The 23,362-nt window shown below is 42.5% G+C and overlaps 1 protein-coding gene across 1 annotated transcript in view; it reads right to left on the reverse strand.

The window, feature by feature from the left end:
* syne1b (spectrin repeat containing, nuclear envelope 1b) overlaps positions 1-23,362 on the reverse strand; it is a 71,092-nt gene that overhangs the window by 12,780 nt on the left and 34,950 nt on the right. Inside the window, 52 exon segments of the mRNA XM_020607942.1 lie at positions 310-544; positions 698-792; positions 898-1,045; positions 1,212-1,366; positions 1,480-1,626; positions 1,833-2,015; positions 2,280-2,484; positions 2,598-2,731; positions 2,894-3,064; positions 3,218-3,373; positions 3,490-3,645; positions 3,974-4,150; positions 4,398-4,547; positions 4,734-4,916; positions 5,464-5,596; positions 5,692-5,888; positions 6,099-6,230; positions 6,547-6,720; positions 6,877-7,077; positions 7,369-7,488; positions 7,601-7,702; positions 8,013-8,222; positions 8,593-8,751; positions 8,836-8,964; positions 9,096-9,249; positions 9,397-9,497; positions 9,759-9,890; positions 10,327-10,518; positions 11,451-11,627; positions 11,760-11,954; positions 12,209-12,370; positions 12,470-12,583; positions 12,821-12,961; positions 13,278-13,466; positions 13,818-13,961; positions 14,270-14,452; positions 14,581-14,703; positions 14,876-15,061; positions 15,347-15,484; positions 15,646-15,828; positions 15,964-16,116; positions 16,262-16,417; positions 16,674-16,839; positions 17,012-17,280; positions 17,385-17,603; positions 17,701-17,845; positions 17,936-18,273; positions 18,446-20,606; positions 20,872-21,137; positions 22,195-22,371; positions 22,917-23,147; positions 23,229-23,362. The exon segment at positions 23,229-23,362 is cut by the window's right edge and continues 13 nt beyond it. Coding sequence (XP_020463598.1) covers positions 310-544; positions 698-792; positions 898-1,045; positions 1,212-1,366; positions 1,480-1,626; positions 1,833-2,015; positions 2,280-2,484; positions 2,598-2,731; positions 2,894-3,064; positions 3,218-3,373; positions 3,490-3,645; positions 3,974-4,150; positions 4,398-4,547; positions 4,734-4,916; positions 5,464-5,596; positions 5,692-5,888; positions 6,099-6,230; positions 6,547-6,720; positions 6,877-7,077; positions 7,369-7,488; positions 7,601-7,702; positions 8,013-8,222; positions 8,593-8,751; positions 8,836-8,964; positions 9,096-9,249; positions 9,397-9,497; positions 9,759-9,890; positions 10,327-10,518; positions 11,451-11,627; positions 11,760-11,954; positions 12,209-12,370; positions 12,470-12,583; positions 12,821-12,961; positions 13,278-13,466; positions 13,818-13,961; positions 14,270-14,452; positions 14,581-14,703; positions 14,876-15,061; positions 15,347-15,484; positions 15,646-15,828; positions 15,964-16,116; positions 16,262-16,417; positions 16,674-16,839; positions 17,012-17,280; positions 17,385-17,603; positions 17,701-17,845; positions 17,936-18,273; positions 18,446-20,606; positions 20,872-21,137; positions 22,195-22,371; positions 22,917-23,147; positions 23,229-23,362 — 10,781 coding nt within the window.

A 23,362-nucleotide genomic window follows, 5' to 3' on the forward strand; every position in this document is an offset into this window, starting at 1 on the left:
GATGCTAAGGGTTTATCACATCAACAAACATTGACAGTGTAATTTAAATCCCTTCTGTGCTCAATCTGCATTGATCCCTGCTGTAACTATACTTTGGTGCTTTACAAGAAAGTATCTTCTGTCTTTATTGACCAAGATTTTAACCTTAGAAGATCTTTGGCAGGATCCACTAATAAAGATCCACTGGGACTAAAACATTAATCAGTACAGAAAATATTTTCCTCTTTCAGAGAAATACTTGGGTGGACTCAACCCAGTAGTTTTGTTCTGCACCATCTAGACAAATATAAGAGCTTTTACATTATGTACCTGGACAGCATCCAGCATGGAGCGGGCTTGCTGCAGAGGCACTGTAGTCCCTGCCTGAGGGGCCTCTGTAGGGTGGGAGACCACCACTAGCCATTTGCGTAGCTTCTCCACCATTTCTCTGTAGCGCTGCCACTGGCGGATGAGGCCATCGATGATGCCGCGCCTCTGCTGAGCACGCCGCACTACTCCCTGCCATTGGTTACTCAGGAGAGCCAACTTCAGATTGAACTCATCTCTACAAGGGGAGAAGAAATAATTAGCATGCTTTCTTTTTGTGGTAAATAAAAGGACAATTAATTTAACAGGTCTGAGAGCAGAGTAAGCAGGTGTTAAATGGAGAGTAGAATAATGATAACTAGATTAAAAAGAGCATGGATTTGGCCTTTACCTGTCATCTACTTGACCCTGCTCCAACATCCGCTGCCCATCACTGATGATAGAGTGTAGGATCTGTTGTCGACTGAACATCTCAGCTTGGAATAACTGGAAGACAACAAATCAATGTTTCATTATAATAAATAAATTAGAATTTTTAATTATTAAGGTACAGTAGCTGTGTCACCCTCTTTAATTTAAAAAAAGACTAACCTCGTGGGCTTTTTGCTGCTCCATCAAACTCTGGTAGTTCCCAGAAATTTCCACTGCCAGATTCTCTTCAGTTTGGACCAAGAACTCCATCCATGTTTCACACTTCTCCAGGAAGGTCTGCTGCTGGAGCAGGAAGGACTGAAGTTTACTGCAGAGATACAAACAACAAATGAACAAATAAAGTAAGTTAATTCGGTGTGAGGTCCAAATTAATAAAGGAAATGGATATACACAATTTCACCCCCTTCAGAAAACTTTCAACTTTTTCTGTGAACCTTTATCATTTACAAATATAAATTTGTTGTGCATCGTACCTGAATCTTTCTGTGGTCTGTGCTGAGGCTGTTGACCAGTTCCTGTTGAGGTTCTGCATGCGTTTGATCTCTGAATCACTGAGAGGGAGCCGGTAACCAAGCTCATTAAGATGCTCCAATTCAGGGACCATACTACTGAATTTCAGCATAAGTCTCTGTAGAAGGACAAAGGAAAATGTGATGTTAAAATATTTGCTAAATTTCCCTAGTTCAGACCAACTGGTAAAGTTAATTCCCTCCACAAACTATCAAAAAGAAAATGAAAAACCTTGAGCTCTTCCATGCGGTCCTGGATGACTGTCAGGTTGGTGGAGCCGTTGGGATCTTGTACATTCAGAGCCTCCTCAGCTTCAATTACCCAGCACCCAAGTGAATCCAGCTGATCATTAAATGTTTTGTAATCTTGGACTCCAGTCTGGGTTAGAAGAGACAGAGATATCAGCGGTCTACAGGTGTATATTTCCTGTTTCAGTATCAACTATTATTACTCTTGCTTTTTTAAACTGTCAAGCACAGTGGAGTGCAATAAATTTTAAATGAAAATGTTAATTTAAAGAAAAGATGATTGACTGATTGGTTGATGACTTACTGAGTAACTAATCACATATATGGCTCTTTTACCTGCAGGCTGGTAAGCTGTCTAGTAAGGGCCTGCTCCACAGCAGCTTGTCGCTGGGTGAGAGAGAGGTGATCTGACTGGATGGCAGATGCTGCTGATGTGTCCACCTGCTGTTTCAGCTGGTCTCCCAGCTCTTGGAGAACCTGCAGGGAGGCCTGTACTGGAGCTTGAGACCGGAGCAGCGCCTGAGAAAAAGCACCCATAAAGGTAAAGTTTTTTCATTTCAAGCTAAAAACCAACATTTTCATGGGAAAAAAGTAGATGCATCAATTTTGATTTGATAAAAATAAACAAAAAATGCTTCACAAACAATACTTTCTATCTTGCAGGGACAAAGAAACATGGTTAACGGTGGCATACTGGCTTTCATGAGGACGTAACACATACTCAAACAATCCTTAGTAAAACAGTTGCTTCGATTTAACCAGCACAGCTGTGGCCTCACTCACGCTGCATTCTTGAATCCAGTCAGACACTTCCTCATCAGCAAGGTCCTTGCTGCAGGCAGTCTTGAGAAGATTGTCAGCCTTTTCCTCCTGCAGCTGGATGCTGCTGCAGCTCTGCTCATAAAGCTCCTTGTAGCGCTGCCATAGTTGAAGCAGGGCTTTGCTGCTTCTTAGGCGCTCCGCAATCTCCTCCAGTAAGCCAGTCCACCTGAGTGCCAATTTAACATCAGTGTGATAGATTAAATATCTGGCTGCACCTCAATCAGTAATGTCAAAACAGGCGCTTTGAATTAAACATCTATTTAAGTTAAATAATTGTACCTTGCATTGACATCCTTAAGGGCGTTGTTCAAGGAGTCTGACACTGAAGGGTGACACTCCTTCAGCAATTGGTGGGTCACAGCACCAAACCTTCTCAGACTGCTCTCCTGTTTCTCCAGTTCTTCTTGCAAATCCTTCACATGTAACAAGCAACACAGAATTTAGAGACAGTCTCCCGATGACATTTCAACTTCACCACAACAACAAAAATCAGAAACACATTCTAATGCAATAATGTATAAAAATATACATTTCTCTTGACAACTACAGTCACCTGCATCTTCAGTTTAACATACCTGCAGACTTTGCACCTGCAGCTGAACAGCCTCCAAGGAGCCGGTGAGGAGGCGAAAACGAGACACAGAGTATCTTCCCTCCATTAGGTATCCATTGATCTCTTCTGAAGCCTGCTTGTATAGACTCCACTGATCCAGCACTGACTTCAGGCTGATCTTTAGTTGCCCTATCTGTTAAAGATAAAATAAAAATGCACAGTGACATTCAGTGAATTGTAGAGACCAGACCGGTCAGAGCAAGAAAGAGCAGCAAAGCGCAGAATAGATGGATGTAGTTAAAGCACCACATTAAAAACAGAGTGGAAAGAGAACAGAGGAGCATACCAAGTGGTCCAGGTTAGCCCAGGTGTGATTGACACCCTGGAGTGTCTCCATGACAATAGCACAGGCCTCATCTGTTTTGTTCTGGACAAGGGCACAGCCCTGCTCCTCCACCCTCTCAAGTTCTTTCTCTTTTTCCTTCACCAGCTCCTCCATTTCCTAAAGGTTTATAGTTTTCACATGATAAAAACATGGATTCAAAGAGGTGTGATGATAACAGCAGGCAGGGGTACAAACTGCTTTGATAAATTGCTGGCCCAGTAAAAGGGATCTACCTGACAGTCTTTGAGAGCATTCTGCACAGATGTCAAATCCTCTATCCGATGTTTCCTCTTTAACCTTTCTTCTTGAGTTGCCATCCAAGACTTCAGGGCCTGAATGCTGCTTTCATATTCCAGCCACATCTCCAAAAGGCCCTCCAGGAACTGGATCTGCCAACCAATCAAATTCACAGGAATGGACACATGTGAGGTTATCTACTTTGACCTTTGACCACCAAAATATCAGTTCATTCCTGGGTTCAAGTGGCCATTTGTGCCAAATTTGAAGAAATTCCCTCAAGGCCTTCTTGAGGTATCACCTTCACAAGAATGGGATGTACGGATGTACGAACAGACATACAACCAAAAAATATATTGCATGTGGCCGTGGCTATTGCTGGTGCAGAGGCATAATAAACTGTACTATCCTGATTTTGTAGCAAATAAATGACAATGGCTGATGGTCTTTCATGAACAGTATCATTGCCTTTGGCCTCACCCTCTCATTGATGCGGCCTTGCAGGATCTGCCAGCGTCGGTTCATGGCTCCCAGGCGCTCAGCAAAGTCTGTCTTATCACTACGTTTGCTCTCCACATCCTGACCGCTGAGCTGCAGCACCGACTGGTTGACAAAGTCCACTGTCAGCTGTTTACAGCTTAAGTCTACTCTGAAGCCCTAAAAAGAGGAAATATAATTACAATTACAGATTCATAAGAAGAATCATAGATTGTAACACCACTGCTAGTAGAAGTTCATATACTGAAAGATGCCACCCAGAATGCAGTTCACCATCTACATTTGGCTGGAAACAACATATAGCTGTCGATTTATCAGGAGTTCACATCATGTACTTTATCAACAAAATATAAAATGTCATGAATCTAACAGAATGTCTGTACAGATGATGCCTTGATGTCATTACCTTGTATTTTTGCAAGTAGTCCTGAATCACATTTGATCCCACAGCACTCTTGAGGTTCTCTTCATCTTCTTCAATGACTTTCTCCATCAAGGATATCCAGTTAAACAGCTCAGAAATGGCATGACGTGAGGCCAGCTTCTCCATTTGGATCTATGATTAAATTAAGCCCATTAGCCTTGCACATTAAACATCCAGGGAGAAAGAAAAAACACATTCTGCCAGTTTGAAGCCAATCTGGTTTGAAAACATCTGTATACAAGTGAAGCAGCAGAAAGGAGTAATCCTATTTGCCCTGGAGCGGCTAAGCCTGCTCAGTCTGGCTGCATGTGACAGTACCTGATGCAGCTTCTCCTGGAGCACTGGGATGCGTGTGAGCAGCTCAGTCCACTGAGTGTCAATGCGTGCCAGGTCAGACCGCAACACCACCGTGTCCACTTTCTTCAGTCGCAGCAGTTGGTTGCCCTCGGTTACCACTGAGCTCTTCAGGCTGGATTTGCCCTCAACTTCCTTTGAAAACTCCTGAGAGACAGTGGCAGGAATACATCAAAGCATATACATGTGAACAGTGCATATACTGTATATATAGCATATATAGTGCAGTACATATAAACTGTACAAAACACTGAGAAAGAGTGAGCTGCAACCTCAAAATCAAAGTTACCCTGTATAGTTTTTGACCACAGAGAAATATTTTTTAAATGGATCCACATTTAATTTGTTCATATACACATGCACAAGGACGTACAGTAGGTGAAACAATAAAGCCTACCAGTGCCTTCAATTCTGCCACTGATTTAGCCATCTTAAATGAGCCAAAATATATAGAAATTTGCCATCAAAGGCAAAAAAGCAAGTAAACAAGAATGATAATAATGCAGGTTTCACAGTGTTCAAGAAAAAAAAAGTTGTGAAAATGTTTAATGAGGAGGGACATGTGACTCTCAGTGTGTCTGACTTTATAAATGTCTTGCAGTACTACCGCTAGAAAGAGAGGCAGTCTCTGTATCAACGTTCTGAATATAAGAACAAATGTCATTCAAAAAAAGAGCATTGTTTGTGGCCTCACAAGAAAAGCAGAGAGATGGTCTCTGACAGTTTCCAGCTCCTGAGGGACTAACACCGCCTGTGTGTTCCAAAACTCCAGACGCTCCAGTGCAGACTGCAACCACTCACTAAGCTCTGCACACTCCCTCTGATACCTTCACAGTTTAAACAAAGAAAAATGACATGCACTGAAATTATTGCACATTTTTTATGCATGCAAAAACACATCTGATTCTGATATGCTTCACACCTGGTCCAGTGTTTTAAGATGGCCTCCAGGCGCTGTAGTTCCATGTTGACCTTGGCAGCACTGTTGAGCCACTGTTCCCCGAGCACTGCGAGCTGGTTCTCCAGTGCAGGACAACACACTGACAGCAAGAGATGTTTGCCCTCATCCAGTGCCTGGTAGAGCTTGTGCTGGTGCTCTGTCAGTCTCCCCTTCAGACCCTTGAGACAGAGAACAGAAGAGGAGGATTTAGAAAGAAGTTTTTAAAAAAGTGGGCTTGTAACTAGAGTGGTACCAGCTGAGAAGGTCTGGATGAAGAAAGTGAATAACTACAACTATGACCATGCTGTATAACAAGGAAGGTGAAGGAAGGCCTAGGCCATTTAAGATTATGATGCCATAGCCTAAAATCTCAACGGATCACTTTATACCTGATACAATGAGATTCTGTCAATGAGTCTTTCTTCTGTCTCTTCCACCAGGCCAACAGAAGGGATATTTCCTTCAACTGCCTCCAGCTGGCGGTTCAGACTTTGGTAATCCTGCACCAAGCGACACCAAGTCTGACAAAAAAAAAATAACACATAGAACCCTTGAAACTGAAGCAGCTGACAATACATCTTAGATGAAGACCACAATAAATGAGCTTTTTTCACTGACAAATTTTGACAAGTTTTTTGTTTAACTAGTATTAGTCAATATTCATTTGACTTTTTTCTTAAAGAGAGGTTTTGCTGTGAATATTAGTGAGGATAGTTTCAAAAGTGCTCCCCTTCTGTGCTGTGGAAAAGCTGGTAAAACGGTTCCATTGTGACTTGCTCATAATATGCAGTGCAGTAAATATGTAATTCTATTGTTTGTGTGTTGCTATGCTCTCACCTCCAGGATACACTCCAGCTCCACTCCTTTACTGTGTGCCTCTTTGAGAATACTCTGAGCCTCAGCCAGTGTCTCCTCCAGGGCCTGACTCTCTTTGGGAAGCATCAGACTACTGATCTTTCTAAAGTATGTTTCTGTTAGAATCATATGAGACTCCAGACCTTGGAAGAACTCCTACAAAACACAGACAACCACACACAAACACAGCAATGACCACTTCTGTTTTTCTTATGGTACTTGGCCTCCAGCATTATAAACCCTGGGTCAGCGTTTCACATTGTTGATGCTAACCATTCACTAAGCCTACTAATTTGACCAAGCTGACCAAACCTTATGTTTGTCCAGGTGATTCTGGACTTCCTCCACAGAGCTGGCAATGATCCTCTGATCAGCAGCCATCTTGTCCTTTGCTGTGTCCACCAGGTCAGTCAGGTCCTGCAGAGCACGCTCATACTGCTCCTTTAGAGCCATGTTCTGGTTCAGCCCACTGCGCCGGGAGCCCACCGTCATCACAAGCTCCTCATAAGAATCCTGAAAACACACATAGATATCATTATTTTGAATTTCATCTTGTATACTTTTAATACATGTCCTCATAATATTTATGAAGTGTAACATTATATAACTGTACAGTATGTGAAACACTACAGTATCAACATAGTACAGATAATTATGGGACTCAAAACATGACCAAGCATCATGTAATTTGTTTTACTAGATTTAAGTTTTTCCAAAGTTTAGACATGCATTGAAGAAAGTAATGAATAAAGCAAACCAAGCAGTTTTGACTACATGGTTTTCAGTGACAGTAGTGTACACTACCTGGAGTTTCAGTAGTTTGTTTGTTGATATCTGATCTGCTTGTAGTGCTGTTCCTCTGGTCTTGAGCTCTGTTATCCTCTGTTCAAAGTCTTTCAGGTTCTCCTCTGCATTAGCAATGACCTAAGAGAAATGGTGATGCTTGTGAATGACATTCACAATCATTTTTTTGTTCTCTGTAAGCCTTGGTGGGAGTGTGTGCGCATATGCTTGTCTACGTCAAAGCCTGCATTACCTCCAGCTGTTTTGATGCTGGTCTATCCATGGCTCCAGCTAAGGCCTGTAGGATCTGGCACTTGGTCTCAATTAAAGCAGTTTGGAGCAGCTGCAATTCAGTCTGGATTATACATAACACAATTTTTGAGAATTTGTATAAACAAGTAGGATCCACACTAGTATGTAAATGTATAGAGTTCAAGATATCATGTACAGTGATATAAGTATTATTATTTGTTTCTGCAAAATCAAGCTTCCTCTTGCTGGTTTTTCTAGGAACACCAACTATACCTTTAACATGACAGAAGGAAATATTTGATGACCAGTTAGTGACTATAAGCAGTATAATAAACATTCCTGTTTTATATTAAGTATTCATAAGTTAAGTGAGGATGAAAGACCCTGTAAAAGCAACAACATATGAAGCACACCTGGTAGGCAGTGAGCTCATTCGCCCTGGTCCTCATGTGGTCACAACGTTGCCCCAGTGCACAACCCAGTGCTCCTAATCTCTCTTTTAGGCAGTCAAGATTGTCCTCCAGCAGTGCCTGGTCTTCATGTCTCAACCCTGAAGACCCAGCTAGCAGAGCCTGGCTGAGCTTCACCTCCTCCGTCACATGCCTCACATCGTTCTCCAGGCTCTGCAGAGAAGATCATAAACAGCAAGATTTACTCTAAAAAAAATAAAAAACTTGACTGCAAAACTATAATATCACATCTGTAGTGTAGTAAACTGAGACTTTGGTTTTTAGGGTCACATTCCAATGAGGAATACAGATACGTGTTTTTATGTGTATTTTGTTGATCCATCCAAAATCCATATTGTACAACTCTAGCCACACACTGTTTAGAGGAATTGGCATCTTGTACATATCTAGTATACTTAATTCATCTGTCAGATAGATACTTATAAATACTGGGTCATGGGTATTACCTGACACCTATGATTTGTTAATTGTTTTGAATAATCTCCAATAATCAACGAAGCTGCACAAACAAGCCCGACTGTACCTCCTGCTTTTGTAGCTGGGTCTCTGTGTTTTCAGACAGCAGCACTGAGCCAGAGAAGACGTTGTTCTCCACACCATCCAGCCAGGAGGAAGTGGATGACACAGCTCTGTAGAGCTGCTGTTCCATCTGCACCACCTCCGTTTCTCCTCCACCAACAGACTGTGTACACACACTTTGTATGTAAGCATTTTAATTCTGCAATGACAAAATAATGTATCTATGCAGTATTGTTATAGCAATGACCTGAGTGGCCATGTCTTCTACTGTCTGTTTGAAGCTATCATACAGAGTCTTCAGGGAGGATTTGTCAGCTTGTGGCTCTCCTTTAAGCAGTGACCCAGGTGTGGACACATGAGAGGCTCTGGAATAAATCTGCAATAAAAAGCAGACAACAATTACCAAATGACCCTAGCCTTAAAAACTAATAACAAAATGAACAACAACAGTAAACACTGCTACTAATGCTGCTTGTGCTAACAAAAATAATACTACAAGGTTTGCACCGGCTGCCCGTGGTCCTGCTCCAGGGTTTTCTGCAGGAGCTGCAGTTTAGTTTTCAGCTCTAGTCTCAGGCTCTTCCATCTCTGCCTCAACTGTTCTCGTGCAGCCTGAGCTTCGCTCTGTACCAAAGCTTCTGGTGAAAAAGGATCCGTCATGCTGCACAGTGACAGAAACATGAATCAATGTTCAGGAAATGTATAATCTGCCACAGAAATCACTATGTACATTAAGTGGATATTTTACAATTTGATTTGACTTATATCTGTATATACAGTATGTATGGTATAACTGTATGCACAATACCTGGCACTGCTCGGTGAGGCTTGCTGTATGAGGATCTCTTCTCCTCTGCTAGCAACTGACTGAAGCAGCATTTTCTGTTCTGCAAGCTGCTCCTCCAGCTCCTGGAGAGAACACATGCAGCATGAGAACAATGGTTAGATAATATTATATACATGACTATGATTTTCAAACTTGTCATAAAGTACAGTACGATGGTATGAAGGTATTTTTTATTTTATTTTTCAAAGACATTTAACTTCTCCGTGTAAGTGCGCTACAGTATGTGCTAGTATGCACAACAAAAGGTCACAGAAAGGACATTTCATTTTCCGCATTTCAATGCAATGTTCTGAAATGAGGTTAAAAACTATATGAAATTGCACCCTCTGTCTCTGCAGACTGTCCTGGTGTTGCTGGGAGCGTGTGGTCCGGACCTGGGCCAGCCAGTCCTGCACACTGGGACTCTGAGAGAAACTAGAGTCTGATTCACTGCTCTCCTGCTCCTGTAGAGTCCCCTGGAAGACCAGACAGTGTATCATACAACATGAATGATCCAAAAAACACACAATCCACCAAATACAGTTATTAAATTTAGCAAAGTTTAGAAAATGTATCAGTGGGTATAAAGAAGTGCTGCAGCAAAAGAGGTGCTATGTAGGAGCTTCAGCACAAACATTTAATATTCTCCTAACTGCCCTTTCAATTTTGGTATGACGTGCCAGTGACAGAGATAATACAACCTAATCTATTATTATGCCGTAATGAACAGGATATTGCAACTCAAAGTATGGTTCTATCTTCTGCATGGCGCTGTTAGAAAGAAAATGGAAAATGTTATTTTTAATTTTTTTAAATTTCTACATCATAAGCAAGGTACCCACACTGAGAACTTTATCAAAGTTTTGCATCACATCAGTGTATCTCAATATGTGAAGCATATCACCACCTCACCTGGATGTTAACCTGTCTATCCTCCAGCATCCTCTGCAGCTCCAACAGGCCACCCTTCAAAGTGCGTAACTTTCTGGCCAACTGTTCGGCTTCCTCTCTGGTCTCTGTCCGGCCCTCCAGCAGCAGGTTCTCACTGTGTAAGGACAGCTCTTGCAAGGCCTGCACCTTTTCTTCAATCTCCTGCAGCATGCTCTGCAGTAACAGGAGGAGAGAGGGTACCTCAAACATGATGTCTCACCACCTACAGCAGCTCCTCTCTCTACACAACAGACCCTCCCCGTCTGGCTGAACCCGTCACACAAGCAGCCTTCCCCGGCCAGAGGACTGGGAAAGCTCTCCCTCTGCTTTCATCCTTGGCACACCTCTTCGGCCTCACCTCCAGTGCAATAATTTAGCAGTAATCCTTCAAGCTCCATGCTCTTGCCAAAATTCAAAATCAGTTATCCTGTGCAGAGGAGCGTGGTAAATGTATAGATCACTCAAGGATGTCTATCAGTGAATGCTGATGAAACATATGTTTGCTAATAGCATAGCCACTAGTCTGTGATCATTAGTTTCCGGTGGTTTTTCTAAGGCAGAGAGTAACTCTCCCTCCCTCCTGCCTTACCCTCCCTGTTCTCTAGGATTCCCCTACTTGGATATTCCAGCAGCTTTGTCACCAACACCAATCCCAAGTGTAGGATCTATTAATCGTCTGAAAGCCACAACCCCTGACTACTTCACCCGATGCTGTTAATAGGCCCCAGTCACACAGAGACATCTGCATAATCTTCTTAAGTTGGTTAGGAGCCCAGCCATGTACTGTAAATACCCCTCTAACTCTTGTAATGCTCTTGTTTACTCACTGAAAGGCTCCTGCCATCCTTGAATGATCCATATGTAATAAGGAAAACATAATGAGGTCTAAGACAGATATAATTAATCCACTGCCAATTTTGCTTTAGTATGCTGACCAGAGACAGTGATTGAACACAGTTGTCCAGAGCAGCCTGTGTTGTTCCTGGCAATCTGCTGTGATGTATGTATTATTAATTAACCTTCTGTCCATATTCATAAATGTATTCACATTCAATTGTGTATGTTTTCAACCACTGCTCTGAGTGAACAGCAGGAGGAGCGCTTACCTGACATTCAGCAAGCTGATCCTCCATATCTCTTGCCTCTGCAGGTTTAGGTTCAAGGATGTAGCTGATGGCACTGCGCATTCTGGTCAACCACAAATCCAGTTCATCTGCTTGGGTGTGATAGAGCTGTATGGCCTGCTGCTGAAGTTGACCCTCCAAGCGGTCACTTACACATTCCTGGAACAGAGCACATTACATATTACTTAGTACACAAAGTTATACATTTAGAAAAACCTCAGTAAAATTCAGTTGATCAATAAAACACAATTAAAAGTAGTCATGCACTTTGATAAGTTTCACAGAAACTACCTCCAACAGTTGTTGCTTTCCTGTTGCCTTCATGTGTATGGTTGCCATCCGCTCAGCTAACACAGCAAGGGAGGACTGCATGGCCAGCTGGTCAGCCATGTCCGAGTCCACACCATCAGAGGCCAGATCCTCTGTGAAGCTTTTCTGCAGCCGGTCTATCTCCTCCTGCACACTCTGAATCTCCTCCATCAGACCCTACAGAAAGCAACGTTTATATATATGACACATTAAGTTTATTTGAATTACTAGGTTGGTCACACGTAAGTATTATCTTTTTATTCATGTAGTTACTGTGCCATACAATACATATTCCACCCATTCATTATCTATACCGCTTATTCCTGAATAGGGTCCCTGGGAGGCTGGAGCCAATCCCAGCTGACATTGGGCGAGAGGTGGGGTCCACCCTGGACAGGTTGCCAGTCTATCTATCCAAGTATGGGACTCACCTCATGGGTCTTTATGTGGCTGTCTGGGCTTTTATCTGCCTCCAGAGGCTCACTCAACTTGACCTCTAGAGCCTCCATTTTAGAAGAAATCGACTGGAGTGAACCCTGGTAATGCTGCTGCTTTTCCAGAGCTTCATAAAGAGACCTCTGCTTTTCGCTGATCTGTTTGAAAACAATGTAAAAGTGCTAAGCCTGAAAACACAATAACAGTCACTGAGAATCAATAAACCATCATGCTGTCATCTTGTATTATTCACATACCACATTCTTTAATGTCTCCCATGAGCGCTGCAAGTCATCTAAGTTGGCCACAGACTCAAATGTTGGGTCATATAATTCCTGGATTGGAGCTCTTGTGAGTGTTCCTCTTCCCACCTAAAAAGTGTTAGAATATCATCAGTTTAGATATATTAGTTATGAAACCTAGAGCAACCAGACAGAAAGCTCCAAATTCATTTGTGTCATGATTATAAACTTGCAGCTGCAGGTGGAGAATAGATATGGATTATCACCAGCTTTGGTTAAAGCAGATTCCTGAGTTTTTTGCAGATTTTCTGAAAGACCACAATGACAGGGTAAAAAGCTATAAAGAGGAACAGAGAAAGCAGATACCTTGGTTATAGTAGCTTCAGTGTGAGTGATGGGTGAAGGAGAGCGACAGACAGGAGAAGAAGAAACCTCACTGTTAGCGCCCTCCTCCCCAGACTCCTCAGTTACAGGAGACAGGAGGATGTGACAGCGACCAGCCGTCATCTGACACAACATGCAAAAACATTAACAGAAGAGTAGACATGCAAGGTGGACTGGGAAAAATCATTTATATGCAATGTGGGTTTTTTTTTTAGCTCAAGGTAGCAGAATGCACTTACAAAAACATATGTTAACATAAAATCAGGCAAAAAGGTTTAATTAGTAAAAATAAAAGAATTAAACTATGTAGAAGTCTTTAAATAAAAGTTAGAAATAGTAGAATGAGTAAAGAAGTCTGTTAATTAGCCAGTGCCATCACCAACAATGCAAACAGCTTTATCAGCATCAGTACATTATGTAGTATATCAGGTTCTATTACCATGACAGCTTGTGGTGAAGATTTCTTGGCTTTCTCTCCATCCACCTCCTGTAGCCCTTCAGGCAGTCCCTCTACATCACTCACTGTAAGCAGCATGGTGGCGTGCTTGGCTTTCACTGCCAGCATCTTGCATTTTGAGTTTAGTGAAGCAATCTGCTCTTGGTAACCTTTGATCTTCTGAGCAAGCTCCTATTCAAAAAACACCTTAAGTTAATTATGTCAAAAGTAGATTACTGCATTGAATTTTTTTAGACATATTAGATGCAGATTCTATGAGCTATGTACAGTATTTAGCAATGCCACGACTTTGCCACAACTTGATTACTAGCCCTTTCTGTGTTCATTCTACACTTTCCTTTAAATTTGTAAATGCATGTTAGCAAGCTATGTTTAGTTTGTTATGCGTTGAGTCACAGATGATATGTCCAATGATCTTTTCATTGTATTTCTTCCCTCCCTATTCTGGGATGGGCTGTAGCTGCTCTTGATTGTTGTAGAGGAAACGTGGGTAAAGTGAATGAATGAATTAGTGTGGTGTACTTCATGGTGAAGGATCTGGGCCTGCAGCTCCTGGATGTTGTTGGTAGGGATTGGTCGGTCCTGAATGACATGGTGTGCTTCCTCGATAAGCCCCTGTAGGTCTCTCACTTCCTGTTCATATTGCTCGTATTGCACAACTGCTTCCTGGTTTAGAATGGGAAGTGTTTTGCAAGAGTTAAATAGAGAATTCAAACCAAAAAAGTGAACACTTTCAAGAATTAAAAAGGGCACAGAATATATGCAGGTCAGTTTATTCCTTCAGTTCAGTCTTAAAATACATGTTAAAGCTAGTTTGCTGTGTTTTATTTGGTAGTCCTGTTACTCATGCTTGGAGCCATGCCTTTCCACTAACACCCTGCACTGCATATTGCTGTACCGTGTGTCTGACTGCAGGACTTAATGTACAAGAGTATAAAATAACTGCTCTGCAGCAGTACTGCTCCCTGCTATACCTGTAGGATGTTGCATTGCTGAATGGCAATGTGCTGCAACTGACTGGCTTCTTGCTGCAGACGCAGAGCTGTGCGACAGATGGCAAGGCTGGGCATCACCTCCTCTGGGACCTGCAGAGCACTCTGACACAGCTGCACTGCCTGTACCTGCTGCTTGAAGCTCTCCATATCTGCCAACAAACGCTGCAAAAAAGGCAGTTTACACTGTGTGAAACTGTTAACAAGTTACAGTGCAACATGCAAAGTAGGCAATCAATGTTTGTGATCATTTATAGGCCATATCACAGATTATTTTAATGTTGTGTGGTTACCTGTCTCTGAGCAAGCTGCTCTTTGAGACTCTGGCGTGCCAACTCTGGTGAGGTGAGTGTGGCTTGGACCTGTTCCAGAGCAACATGCAGGGCCTTAACTTCATATTCCAGGGCCTCCATACTCTGAGGAAATAGCATATATCAGTCAAATATATATTTATGACAAGGTGTGAGCTATGAGTACTAGAACTCTTTAAGGGAATCTTTACTATTTAAATGTAATAAAAATGGAAAAACAACGCAATTAATAAATGTTGAAAACAAGTCACATAGATAATAATCCTTTTTCCTCTACCTTATCTGCATCTTCCAAGCTCTGCAGCCGCGTCTTGATGTTTTGCTGAAGCTCCTCAGTGTGTCGACTGAGTTCACACACCTGCTGGCTCATAGATTCGACCTGCAGCACCTCAGACAGAAGCTCCACTTTCTCTGCCATTGATTCCAGGTCTCCGTGAAGCTCCCGAGACTCACGTAGGACAGCCTGAGAGGGCAACAAGGCAGTGAATCAAAGGCATATATAGTGTGGTCTCCTTGGCGAGAAGAAACCGTTCACTCCTTCCAAACTGTGCCTTTGAAATATGTTCATGGGCATGAATCCAGACCATTTTTGTGAACTGAGTGGATAAGCATGAATCCAGATAAAACCAAGTTCATCCACTGACATCCTTCCTTCTCAAAATAATATAAAGGAGTGTATGTGAGCCCAGTAGCAGTTTTTCTACAAGCTAAAACATCTGTGGAGATATAGTCTGGATCCCCAACTCACCTGGTACATCCGTATCTGCTCCTGCAGATGAACAGAGGAGTTCCATATTATGTTTGCCCTCACCAGGCTTTTGGCTTTCTCCGACCACCTCACAATGAAGTCCAGCATCTCATTGTACTCATCTAAATAGCAGACAGCCTGAGCAATCAAGGTATAAGAGAAGCCATATGGTTAAAGAAAAAAAAAGGATAAAGCATGTCTACCTATGTAATCGTGCCACAGTTTATGAATGATGTAGCATAAAACAGACGCATGAGCACAACAGCTCTGCTATCTGTAAGAGACCTGACAAAACAAACCTTTTTGAGCCAGTTGTTCCTGCAGTCTGCTAGCCGTGTGGTGTGGTGATGCATCTCCGACAGCTTGCTGATGGCATCACTTAGCTGTTTGGCCAGCAGAGGGTTTCTGCGGCCAAACTCTTGGACCGCAGAATCCAGTTCTGATAGAGTGCGACCACAAGAGTCCAAGTCCTCAGCCAGACTCTGAAAGGTAATAATATGACATGTTGTATTTTATATTCTGGCTATTATTTATTGCTCTGGAATAACAGTGTAACTTAATCATTTCTAAGTCAACTACACATTCACACCAAGACCAAGAAAATTTAAATAACCCACCTTGACCTCTTCTTTGGCATGATCAACATCTGGAGACTTTTCCTTGAGTTTAGCAGAGATAGCTTTGAGTTTCTCTGAGATATCATGGATTCTGGAGCTGAAATTCTCTTTTATTTCTCTGGTTTTCTGAATGTCTCTCTCTTTGGAAAGAACCTATAACATCAATAATAAATGTAAGCAAATGCCACATTACTACATTTTGGCAGAAGTAACATATGCAACCATTTGAGTTAACTCAGAATAAAATTAAAAAAAGATTTATCACTGTCAGATCAAGGCTAATCTAATGATACAGTACCTGATCCTCAATGGCACCCAATGCAAGTGAGACTTCAGCCAGTTGCATGGAGATTTCAGAGGGCAGTATAGTGTAGAGATCCAGGTACTTGCTCTGTTGCTGCTCTGCTAACTTATCCACATTCTGGCGATACGTAATCACATCACCATGTACAACCTTCACACAACAAACAGAAGATGTTACCTTACTCAGAAATAATAAAATACTGAATAGGTAATATAATACAATAGCACACAATAGATAGTACAATATTCAAATGGAAATATTCATGGTGATGAGAGAAACATATGAGGTAATATAATACAATAGCACACAACAGATAGTATAATATTCAAATGGCAATATTCATGGTGATGAGAGAAACATATATTCATAAAGATGCTACTGCTCTTCTTAGACAGATGTTGTATACCTCAAGTTCCTGCAGTTGAGAATCAATGTCTGGTGTTGGATTGAGAAGAAGCTCCCTGGTCTCCTGGATCCAGGCTTTCACAACACTAAGCTCTTTCTCCACTTCCTCTCTGTCCCTCAGTTCCTGAGCCGCCTGAGCCCGTTTTGTCCTGGACTGTGTCAGAAGGCTGGAGGCAAACAGGAAAATTACTCTACTCAAAATCTCAATGGACTATTTATCAAAACAGCAGACAATGTAAATATAAAAATTTACTGAACTGATTCATTTAAAAAACATTAATGCAAATGGGTCAGATTTACTGTACAGTAACGACCTTGCAGCGTTTATCCCCTCACTACCTTTCCATTTGGTCCTGTACAGCTCTGATCTCCCTTAGGCTGGGCAGCTCATCCTGGTCATTTGTTGGTGAAGGCACTTCCACATCGTGCAGCAGGCTGAGGGCATACTGGCGCAGCAGTGTTAGTGAGGAGAGCTCTCTTTCCAGATCTTGGCTCAGCAAGTCATGCTGGTCTAACAGAGACTGCAGGGTGGCTTTAGAGGCCTTCTCCACAGCACTGTCAGGAAAACGACTCCGAAGCTCATCAGAGACTGCTCTCACCTTCACCATCTATAAAAGATTGAAAACAATGAAAAGTAAACACTTCTGGTCTAAAGCAGTGTTTTTGTATAATTATGAGCTACATAGTTTTCCTGATGGTCTCTCTTCCATACCTTTTCTCTAAAAGTCCTCCATTGCTGCGCCGTGTCCTCGAGTACTCTCTCCTGTCCCCTTGCAACACTGCGTAGCCGTGTCCAGCGCTGCCACACAGTGGTCATGGAGCGACTGATGGTGGCCTTGCTGGCATCGCTCCCCACCAGCTCCAGCTGGGCAGCTTGCTCTTCCAAACCGCTCAGCTTCTCTTGAAAGCCATTCACCAGTGATACAAGAGACTGAAAAAAGTAACAGGCATTAATGAGCTAATGCACAGCACACACAAACACTGCTCATTTTTTTGTAAGAAAATGACTTAGTTTTGGACTCTCATACCCGATGACTGCATAGCTTGTCTTCCGCCTCTTGACTTGTGGCTGCTTTTGCAGTGGAAAATTCAGTCAGCTTCTTTTCAGCTTCATTCATAAGCTCGATGACAGTCTGCCTTGCCTCCTGGTATGATTTCCACTGAGCCACACAGCTAAGAAAAACAAAATAAATTTTAGGATTAACAAGGTGACTGTATTATTACTGTATATTACATATACCATTGCTGTTTTGTTGTCACTACCTATGAAGGACATCCTGGTGACATCGGAGCTGATCTCGGACCTCCACGCCTCTCTGCTTTGCCGACTCCACACTCACATGGAGTTGCTCTTTAGCTGTGGGGTTGACCAAGTTCTCCAGCTGAGGCAGCAGGGCCTGCAGCTCCTCCAGGTGGATGAGGAACTCTTGCTCTGTGGCCATGATGTCTCCTTGTTGCCGGAGACACTCTTCATAGTTCTCTACATCGACACCCAGGCTAGCCTGCTGCAGGAAGGACACAGCATCCTCTAGCCATTCACAGGCTGACTGCATCCTAAAGTGGTACTTCTGGCACAACACCAAGGCTTCCTCCAGAGTGATCTTCACACAGAAACAGTTGAGACAAAAATATAACAGACTGCTGATTGCATTTGTTTTGGTATATAATTCTATAGTCAGGCATTAAGGCAACTATAACAAACATTAAACATGAAGGATTTCACTAAAATGAAAGTTTCATTTCCATGTTTTATAGAATGTAATAATGTCCCACCTGTTTTGAGCTCAGCACTTTTTGAACGTCAGCCTGCAGCTTTGCCATTTCTTCAAGACTTGTATCTACATGGGCTGGGACAAGCTCGTTGGCACTAATATACTTCTGCGTCTCCCTGCTACTAAGAGCAGCCACAATTCTCAGTCTGGACTGCACCTCCTCCTGCATGATTTGCTGCTTCCTGATCTCCTCCTGCACCTTCTCCGCCCTCACATCCACAATGACAGCACAGCCCAGTTCATCCCTGACCTGCTGCAGCCAGTCTAGGGTCCTTTTCATTTCTGTCTCAAAATCTTTACTTTGAATAAACCTGTTCTCACATTCTTCTATCAGGTCCCCTACTGCAGCTTGCAAAGACCGCAGCTCCTCCTGCCAGAGAACGACTTGCTCCTTAGAGGCATCATGGGCTGCCTGGTCCACACGGGGAGCAAGAGTGTCCATCTGCTCCATGAGCCTTGACAAGTGAGAATTAGCACTCTGGAGACTCCCCGCTAAAGCATGGTAATTTTTCAGCCTCTCCTCAGCTGACTGGGTCTCTGCATTGACTTTAACCAGCTGCTCCTTCGTGGCCTTTAACTCAGAATCAACCTGCATAGCCATTGCCTTGTGGTCCTCAAAAGACTCCAGGGTTTCATCCAGATGTTCTACTTTCTGTTCAACCAACCTCTTCAGGCCATTGTACAGACTCACAAGCTGGGTCATTTCATCTGGGCGCCATGGTTGACCGGTGCTACGAAATCCCTCTTTCTTCTGGTTCAGTTCACTCACAGCTAGACCAAGGTGGCTCAGATCTGCCTGAATGGCTTTATAATCACTCTGCAAACTGACAACCTCTTCTGTTTGCAGCCCCACGGGCTGTGTGCCAAGATTATTGAACTGTTCCTCAAGCTCTTTAAGTGCTTTGTGAGTGACATCTATGAAAGAGGTGTACTCATTCCTGGTAAGAATGGCTTGCTGGATTTTCTCCCGTTTCTCTTTGGCTAATGCTAATATGCTATTATATTGTTGGGGGAGGGTGTTAAGTTTTTCATCCAAATAGCAGTGGTCTACTTCATTCAAAGTGGGCAATATTTCTTGGCCAGCTCTTTGTACAGTCAGTAGGAGGTTTTCATATTCAACTGCCTGCTCAACAATCAGCTGATACTTCAGTAGCTGTGCTTCCAATTCAGCATCTCCAACCATCAGATTTATTTCGGGAAAGGTGACTATATCAGCTTGTTTTAACCACTGGCAAATTCTCTCTAGATCTACCTTGAAATACTTTCTGGAAACAAGCACCTTTTCAAGCTCTTGAAGTTTCTGGCCACACCTATGCAGTGTTTTGTCAAAGGTGTTTTGCAACTCCTGTAACTTTGTGAGAATCTCGTTCCTTTCTTCCTCGCTGGCATCTCGCATCAGATCCCTCCCCTGAGCCCACAAGGAGGTCAGCTCACTCTGATAGGCTTTCAAACTGCTTTGGATGTTCCTACATTTTCTGACCTGCTTGGCCAGATCATCAGGTAACAAAGCAATGTACTCCTCTGCTTGGGCCTTCTTCTCATTCTGCTGGACCCAGGAAATGGACTGGCTTACAGCCATCAGAAACTGTGTCCTCTCTGTAAAAGCCTTGCTGAGGTGCTTCCTGCGCTGCACCACTTTCACGCTCAGAGATTCCACCTCGGATTGTGTGTCAGAAATTAGCTGTTGTAGACGCTGCCGTTCACTGAGGCCCAGGCGGGGCAGCACCCTGTCAGCATCGACCATGGCCTGGGCCAGGAGGAGCTGCTTGGCCTCCAACTCACTGCAGATGCTCAGGTGGTCAAAGAGAAAGCTCTGTGCCAACTCAGGAGGAGGACTCATTTTCATAGCCTCAGAGAGGGCAGGCTGCTGCTCTTCTGCCCAGTCCCGAGCCTCTCTCAGACGGGCCTCTACATGGCTCATATCCTCTAGAGTCACTAATGAGTCTTGAATTTTCCTCTCAATTAGATTTTGCATCTGTGACCATCTATGCTCAAAGTGGCTGATTTGCTCTTTTACCAGCTCCTTGTCATCCAGGTTTAAATGCTGGATAACCTTCTGTTTCTGGTCCTTAAGGTCCTCAAGTGTGCCTTTTTGTTCTTCCAGAGTTACTGCAAGTTTTCGCAAAGCCTCCAAGTGCTGAGATGAACTTTCAGCATCCGTTCTGTGACAAAAATAAACAAGCAATTATGCCAATGTTGTGTGAAACAAGCATTTTCCAGCAATAATCATATTAACAACTGCTGCTGCTCAACAACTGGTCCTGTGGTCTTACCCAGAGTTTGTCTGTTTTTATAATTAATGAATTTTTTCCTTTTACAAAAGATTGTATAAAAGTGTAAAAAGAGATTGCTAAAAGAAAGCACAACTAGTGTGCTTTGCAGCCTTTTTTTCAGGCTTTAGTCTTGTCAGGAGATGTACAAACACACCTGGCCATATTGTCCCACTCTTTGGACACCTGTTCAAACAGCACCTCCACTGCAGAGATACAGTCATGGTATTCTTTAGATCTTTGTAAGTCCTCCTCCCTCTGGCTCTGTAACTTGTTGGCCTGGTGACAGAGCTCAAGCCAAGAATGGCTCAGACGGTCAAGCTCTGCATGTTCAAGAGAGTCCTGGCCACCAGTCAATCTGCTCACAGTGTCCGACATCTTTATCAAGATACTCTGCTTAGACTGTAGTTGCTGGCTGCATTCCTGTGTGACAAGCAAGATGGTAACCATAAATACATCCAAACAGTAAAATGATCTCTCTTTAATCTCAACAGAACCCAAATCAAAATGGTGTATTTGATGATAATAACAAAATGACTAACATAATAATGTTTAGGCTCAGTGTACTGTATAGTTAATTTAAAAAGCACATGAAGACGTACAGTATTTCTTAATTTTAATTAACATGACTGCAAAAAAGATGACAGGTGGGGTCATCCTCATTCATGTGACGTGTGAAAGGGTCATTAGTTATGATAATCAACTCAGTTGTGAAATCTAGCTTCTTCCACCTGAGGCTGTTAAGCAAGGTCAAGTCATTCCTTTCAACGATTTTGAGATTGCAATCCATGTGTTTATCACTTCTAGACTTGATTATTGCAATGCTCTATACTATGGTGTTAACCAGTCCTCCCTCGCTCGTCTCCAAATGGTGCAAAATGCTGCTGATCGTCTTTTGACAAGTACTAGGAAATTCGAGCATATAACCCCAGTACTGGCGTCTCTCCACTGGCTTCCAGTCCGTTTTAAAATTGATTTTAAGTTATTGATTTTTGTTTTTAAGGCTCTTAATGGTTTGGCACCATCTTACCTCACTGAATTAGTGCATTGGCACAAACCTACAAGGTCCCTCAGATCTTCAAGCCAGTTTGTTTTAGAGGTTCCTAGGGCTAGATATAAATGTGGAGGTGACCGTGCTTTTACTGTTGCAGCCCCTAATTTGTGGAATAGTCTACCTTTTAATGTTAGATCAGCTACTGACCTCATTACTTTTAAATCATTGCTTAAAACATATTTATTTGGCTTTTAATACACAGTAGGGCCTGATGCATTCCTTTTAATTCCTTTTAATTTATTGAACATATGTTACCTGTGTGTCTGTGTTATTGTGCTGTTTTATTTTTTGACACTGATCTTATTTATTCTATTTTAATCATGCATTGTGATTTTATTTTGCCATGTAAAGTACTTTGGTCAGCTGGATGTTGTTTTTAAAGTGCTATATAAATAAATAAATTAAATAAATGAGACTGTTCCCTACCTTGGCTTGTGATAACATGTTTTGAGCTATCTTGCTCTCCAGTTCTGCTGGCCTTCTGGAGAGGGTGAGGAGCTGCTGCTCCATGTCCTGGAACAGGCTGGTTAGATCTTGTTTCTGTTCCTTGATCTCCCTCCAGCCCTCTGAAAGCTCTTGTGCACTGGACATCCTTTCCTCTATCTGCAAAAACACACACCTTTTTACAATAAATATTTGGTGGGATGAGAATTATGAAAAACACTTCTTGATATATTGACAATTTTGCAAAAATGTCCTGATATAGGCGTTTAATCGCCAGAGTTTAAGGCTTTGATTGTGATGATACTCTACTCATACTACAATCATACATCATCCATACAACAGAAGAAGTGTGGCGAGTTACTGACCGTGGGTTTGAATTTAAAAAAAATAACTTAAGCCCAGTGGGTCTCATTCACCAACATCTAAGTGTTTCCTTAAATTTCTTCATAGGTTGTTCTTATGAAAGATCCTAAGAAAAGTCTACATCTGATTCATTAATACGTTCTTAAAGCACAGAATTGTTCACACCTGTGTTCTTATATTGATGAATCCCATGTGTTCATATGTTGAAGGTGCGTGCTAGTCATTCCTAATTAAAATAGGTTACTGCCCCATCAATGCCCATAAAAGGGCGTGTTAGTAACATCATTAGTGGATATAAAACTTTGTAAGTGGGTTTTATGAACAAATCTGTTGTTAAGAACGGTTGGTAAATGAGACCCATTGTCGGTATCTTTGCAATGCAACGCACTGCAAAAGCAGGTTAAATTGCTGTGTGTGTTATTTACCTGCTTCAGTGCCTCCTGCAAACCAGATGGTCCCTGATCATTGAGCTGGAGCTCCTCTTGCACCGTGGAGAGCCAGGTCTGGCACTGCTGCAGAGTGTCTTGATGGCTAACGTGTTTCTGCAGCTCCCGGTCTAGACTCTGGTATACCTGTTCGACAAGGTGATAAATAGTCAGTCTGTTCTAACAATTATCTGATGGAGACATTTCCTAGTTAGACAAATCACTCACACGCTGGGCAGTGCTACAAATGGCAGAGTAGCTATCTCTGGTTCCTTGTTGGTGAGCCTGGACTTGCTGACTGATCTTATCTTTAACTTGGTCTGTACAGCTGGAAACGAGCCCTTCTCCTTTCTGATTCAAGC

Source organism: Monopterus albus, unplaced genomic scaffold (genome assembly GCF_001952655.1).
Source record: "Monopterus albus unplaced genomic scaffold, M_albus_1.0 scaffold90.1, whole genome shotgun sequence".
NCBI classification, from domain to species: Eukaryota; Metazoa; Chordata; class Actinopteri; order Synbranchiformes; family Synbranchidae; genus Monopterus; species Monopterus albus.